Source organism: Nicotiana tomentosiformis, chromosome 3 (assembly GCF_000390325.3).
Source record: "Nicotiana tomentosiformis chromosome 3, ASM39032v3, whole genome shotgun sequence".
In the NCBI taxonomy this organism is placed as follows: domain Eukaryota; kingdom Viridiplantae; phylum Streptophyta; class Magnoliopsida; order Solanales; family Solanaceae; genus Nicotiana; species Nicotiana tomentosiformis.
In genome coordinates, this window is record NC_090814.1 from 131,786,872 (window position 1) to 131,792,791 (window position 5,920).

The following is a 5,920-nucleotide window of genomic DNA, read 5'->3' on the forward strand; positions in this document are numbered from 1 at the left end:
AAACTGACAATTTTATAGCAGTAGAAATATATACTAGTTGGTAAGGGGGTAGAGAATCTTTGTTGAATAGATTTTAACAAAAATTAAGTTCCCAAGAGAGGTAGTGTTAAATATATTGGATTTATAATACAAGGTAACAGGAAAATTGATGAAGATGTCACGCATCATATCGGAGCAGGATGGATGAATAAGACTATAAGAGGCTCGCTTCCGGGGTCTTGTGTGATAAGAATGTGCCGCTGAGACTTAAAGGTAAGTTCTACAAGGTTGTAGTTAGACCGACTATGTTGTATGGAGCAGAGTGTTGGCCGATCAACAAGTTTCATACCCAAAAGCTAAAAGCAGCTGAGATGAGGATGCTGAGGTGGATGTGTGGGTATACCCGGTTGGATAAGATTAGGAATAAAGTTATTCGGAAAAAGGTGGGAGTGGCCCCTGTGGAGGATAAAATACGGGAGGCAAGGTTGAGATGGTTCGGGCATGTTAAGAGGAGAAGTATAGAAGCCCCAGTTAGAAGGTGCGAGTGGTTAGCCTTGGTGGACAGTAGGAGGGGTAGAGTTAGGCCTAAGAAGTCTTGGGGAGAGGTTATTAGGTGGGACATGGCGCAACTGGAGCTGACTGAGGACATGGCCCTAGACATGAGGGTGTGGAGGTCAAAAATTAGGGTAGAATGTTCGTAGGTAGTCGAGCATTTCTCTTTGTCTTACTCGGTTCGCTAGTATTAGTGTTAGTATGATTCTTTTTATTCATAGATGGCTATTACTATCTGGAGTTTGACTGTATTTTGGATTCGATCTTATTTCATATTACTGTTATTACTACTTGTTGCAATTAACAACCGCTCTGCCCTTCCAGGAATAGGGGTAAGACTGCATAAATCTTACCCTGCACTCTCGTGGGAAAACAGTAATTTTTTTTTTTTTTGGTTGTTGTTGAGAGAATTAGCCCTTCTACACTAATGAAAATTTCCCTATTTTTCTCTAATTGTTTCCTAGACCTACCTTAAGCCTATAAAACGGTCCGTGTCGACGGGTTCAGTTAGTCTTCACGGACACGTAGAGAACAAACTGCTCTTCCAACCAAAACCGGCCAAGTCATCAATAATTCCACGTGGAGAAAATCGATTTGCTCGGGCTGCTGACATCCCAACACTAAAAAAGACTCCTGCATCGACCCAAGCGCACAAGGATCATCAACATCATCGGAGATTAGGAGGAAAATACAAATCCGCTTGAAATTTCATTTCAACTCATAAACGGAACATCGTCGGAGCTCCACCGGGCATCCGCAAAGAGCTTCATCGTGGCTCCCTCAGGCCAACAACAACAACACCAGCATCAAACTCTTACTCGAAGGAAATCAGCACCGCCGTCGACTTTGAGTCAAGCTGTAGCATCGGGCCCGAAAAGAATACTGCTCAAAGAATCCTTAGGTCAAACATCCGAATCAGATCTCGATCTTCCTTTTTGGCAAAGAACCTGGTTCATAGTATTGCTACTTCTAATGGCAATTTCCTTCTTTGCCCTCGCTATCTTCCTTTTTCTCACCCTCGACTCTGATTACACGGCCTCGCCGGTTTCCGCTGCCTCTGAAGGCGTACAGGTAATCAAATATTTTTCACAATGCTATTATCCTTCATACGAAGCGCAATATGTATTTAAATTTGTTCTGACTGATATAATTTAAATTAGGTCATCAAAAAGACATTGCTCTAATTTAGGTTTTAATTTTATAGCTTGTTGTATGCGGTTTCGTCATTTGTCTTAGTTGTTAGAATATTAGGCGTACCTGGATCTATGTTTAAGATTACCTAATGATAATGTGCAGTATTTATGTTTTGATTCTAAAAACGATGTTGATTATGTTTTCGTAGATTACATATGGATCCACGATTAAGTTGATGCACGAGAAGACGAAATTTCGGTTGCATTCACACGATGTGCCATATGGTTCGGGCAGTGGGCAGCAGTCGGTCACTGGATTTCCTGGTGTAGATGATGCTAACAGCTACTGGGTATGTTAGATGATTGTCTTGACTCTTTGAAGTGTTATCTTCTTGCATTTTACTTCAACACGTGTTAACTTCATTAGATTTGGTTGTTCTAATTGATCTGTGATCTCTCACCAGATTGTTAGGAGTACTGACTCATCGAAGCAAGGTGATCCTATTAAGAGTGGAAGCATCATCAGGCTGCAGCATATGAAGACCAGGAGATGGCTGCACAGCCATTTGCATGCATCTCCCATTTCAGGGAATATGGAGGTTCGTAGGCTGGTTTATTTCTTTTTATCAGTTACATGATACTTCGTCCATCTGGAATGTAGATAGCACGTTTTGAGTTTTAGTTAATCCATGAACCTTCTAAATTTTGGAGTTATATTTTGGGTATAAGAAGCAACCATGGACAATTTTAGTATGGTTTTCATGTTCATCTAGCACTTGGTGCTCAAATTATTTTTAATGAAGAGGAAATATCAGAAAGTTGTTATCCTTTTACATATGAGCATAACATATCTGGTGTTTAATCATGCTCAGAAATTTCTACCTGCATTTGTCCTTAGTTTTAGTGTTTTAGATTCATCAACAGATAGAATATGCCATTTCACTATTATGGAAAAAAGTAAAGTAGGATAGAAGGTGCTTCAATAACCAAAATGGAGAATGCCCTGGACTAATGGAACTATTAAAGTAACAAAAAGGCATCAGCAGATGAATTCTCATTTTGATGCAGCGTAATTATGATTATGCCGTCATGATTATTTGAACATCTAGTTTTTGAAAGAAAAGTTTCTCTATATTGTTGCATGTTGCCATTTATCAGAAACTCCCATCACGAATTGAAAGTCAAACCTTTTCTTTGGTTTACGCTGCGATAATGCCCATATATTGTTTATTTGCTGCATGGGTTCTGTGTTGTGAGTTATGACGCTAGGTATATCGTACTCTATTGAACAACCAAAGGTGACAATTATTTCCCCTATGTTGGTCCCTAGCACATATTGGAAAATATGCATTTTTGTTCCTCCTTAGTAACATCACCAAATGAATGTATTATATTTTCTGTTTGATGAATGACCAAGTTGATAGATTACACTCAGATGGTGTTAACACTAATATTAGGCTTGCCATTATGCAAATGTGTTCATAAGTCTGTCTGTGTATGGTTAGAACTCCTAACTTACCAAAATTACATACGAATTTTATCCTTGGAAAGTAAATTGGAAGCTTAGTTGCTTATCAACAACAACAACAACAACAACGAACCCAGTAACGAACCCAAGGTGCTGATGATAGCTGCAAGCAAAGGACAGTATGGTTATGTGCTCTTATTTTTTTTAATTTTTTTTTGGGGGTGGGGGGTGGAGTGGGATTGGCAGTGCCTACTATAATTTAAGATGCCCCTTTGATGCTCCCTATTTAGTCACATAAGCTGTAGTTTTCTGATGTCTCAGCTACATCCTTTTTGTTGTATTTTTTGATATCAACAACTGCTATCAATAACTGTTACCATCTCAGCAAAAATAAATAAATGCTATTGAATGTTAGTTTCTCTGATGTTTTCCAGCTGAAAGTAATTGGTGGAATTTTGCAGGTGAGCTGTTTCGGTGATGACAATGAATCTGATACTGGGGATTATTGGAAGTAAGTCTGGTTCATCCTTTTAAATTCAGTCTGACATTTGTTGCCTCCATCTTTTACTGACCACCACCGCCTCTTTGTTTGATCTGTTTCTTCTTTCTCCCCTTGCTAGACTTGAAATTGAGGGCATTGGTAAAACTTGGAGGCAAGACCAAAGAATCAGGCTTCAACACGTGGACACTGCTGGTTATCTTCACAGTCATGACAAGAAATACACCCGAATTGCTGGGGGTCAGCAAGAGGTGAGCTCAACATTGTACTTGCATCCTGAGAGTTCTGTATTTCATAGTTAACCTGTCTAGTATTTTTCTTCTGCCGCATTGATAACCTTAATATCTCCATATATGCAGGTTTGCGGTGTGAAGGAAAAACGTCCAGATAATGTTTGGTTGGCAGCAGAGGGTGTCTACTTCCCAGTTAATGAAAGCAAGTAAAGATTGTTGATGGCGTCAGTCCTCTGGATCGCATAACAATTTTCTTCTGCTTTTCGTCTCATATGGGAGATGGCTCTGAGTACTGCATCTTTGTTCATTGTCATCCTCACTTAATAGAAGCATTTTCTAACAGCATGTTAGCTGAATTTTATCGGTAGAGGCGGTCTAATTACAAGTGTACTCAATCTTTTACTATAGTACTTTGTGCTGTTCTTTTTAGCAAAGTTGCAGTTGCAAATAGTAACAATTGAGTGATAATTCCTCCCTTCTCGATCTTGGATCAATAATTAGAAAGAGTTAAACGTAAAACCTCTATATCCTTTTACCTCTTGGGCGCTTCGGAATTATTAATTTTTTGGTCATGATTCTAGCTTTTCAAGTAGTTAGGAAGGCTAGTTATATAAATTATGGAAAATGTCCAAATATGCTCTTGTACTATGCGAAATTGAGCACATTTGTCCTTTGTTAATACTTTAACTCAAGAATGCCCTTACCGTCACATAGTTGGTCCATATATGCCTTTAGAGTCACACAGTTGGCCCATAGATGCCATTTTTCGAAATGGAATTCACCCAAATTAAGTAACTCTTTCGTTAATTATATTAAAGTGTATTACAAATACTATTTCCTTTTTATTAGTACTTTTTTTCTTTACCTTTCTCTTTTCTTTCTTCTTTTTTCTTTTGTTTTCTTTTTTTTTTTCCTTTTTCTTTCTCCCTTATTCGATTTCCTCCATTGCTGATCTCTTCTCCATTTTCGTGCCAATTTCACTTGACAAAACTCATGAATTCCAATTACTAAAAAAAATTCTCCCATAAGGTAATCAAGTTCCAATTTCACTGGTCCTCTAAATAAACGAAATTAAATTGTTCCAAAAATTATGGTTTAAACTTTAAAATAATAAAAACATCTCAATCTTTAAAAATACTCAAAAGACCAAAGCATTTAAAATGTTTCCAGAAAGATAATATAATGATTAAAAGCCCAGAGTTCAAGTTCTAGTGTTATAAATTTGAGTTATTAGTTTTTTTTCATCTTTTTTCGGCTGGACATTTTCTATTTTTTTTATTAACTATGTAAATTAGGGGTGTACATGGAACGAGTTGGTTCGGTTTTTATCAAAACCAAAACAAACCAAACCAATTATATCGGTTTGGATTGTTCGGTTTTGTTGGATTTTTCGAGTTTTTTGTTACATAAATATTATTTCAATCTTACTTTGTTAAATTTATTTAGAACTAAATATATGTTCAGTAAAAATTACAAAATTGACAAACATATGATCTATTAAAAATATTCTTATGGAGAATTTTTTTAGTAATTGGAATTCATGAGTTTTGTCAAGTGAAATTGGTGACGAAAATGGAGAAGACATCATCAATGGAGGAAATCGGATAAGGGAGAAAGAAAAAGAAAAAAAAAAGAGAAGAAAAGAAAAAAGAAGAAAGAAAAGAGAAAGGTAAAGAAAAAAAGTGCTAATAAAAAGGAAATAGTGTTTGGAATACACTTTAATACAATTAACGAAAGAGCTAATTAGTTTGGGTGGATTCCGTTTCGAAAAGAGCATATATGGGTTAACTGTATGACTTTAAGGGCATATATGGACCAACTATGTGACGGTAAAGGCATTCTTGAGTTAAAGTATTAACGAAGGGCAAATATGCTCAATTTTATATAGTACAATGGCATATTTGGACCTTTTCCGTATAAATTAACTAGTTAAGAATGAAGACGCCTATTTTTACCTAAAAAGAAGAAGCAAGCACGTCATGGAAGATAAAGATAATTACTTGGATGTCCAAAAGGACCAAGCTCCTAGTAGATACTATTAATACATTTTAAGAAT

At 36.7% G+C, this 5,920-nt stretch overlaps 1 protein-coding gene across 1 annotated transcript; it reads left to right on the plus strand.

The window, feature by feature from the left end:
* The first annotated feature begins 1,036 nt into the window (after positions 1–1,036).
* On the plus strand, positions 1,037–4,383 carry LOC104104296 (stromal cell-derived factor 2-like protein). Its single transcript, XM_009612348.4, has 6 exons — positions 1,037–1,602; positions 1,874–2,014; positions 2,129–2,263; positions 3,594–3,643; positions 3,753–3,882; positions 3,991–4,383. Exons 1-6 carry the CDS (start codon positions 1,504–1,506, stop codon positions 4,072–4,074), a joined length of 639 nt encoding a protein of 212 aa, XP_009610643.1. The 5' UTR covers positions 1,037–1,503; the 3' UTR covers positions 4,075–4,383.
* Positions 4,384–5,920: the final 1,537 nt, after the last annotated feature.

Bases quoted from the DNA above. Each gene is read 5' to 3' on its own strand.
- LOC104104296 (XM_009612348.4), top strand. From the start codon at position 1,504: ATGGCAATTTCCTTCTTTGCCCTCGCTATCTTCCTTTTTCTCACCCTC. The intron at 2,015-2,128 runs GTATGTTAGATG...ATCTCTCACCAG, and splicing joins ATGATGCTAACAGCTACTGG to ATTGTTAGGAGTACTGACTC. The intron at 2,264-3,593 runs GTTCGTAGGCTG...GGAATTTTGCAG, and splicing joins CCATTTCAGGGAATATGGAG to GTGAGCTGTTTCGGTGATGA.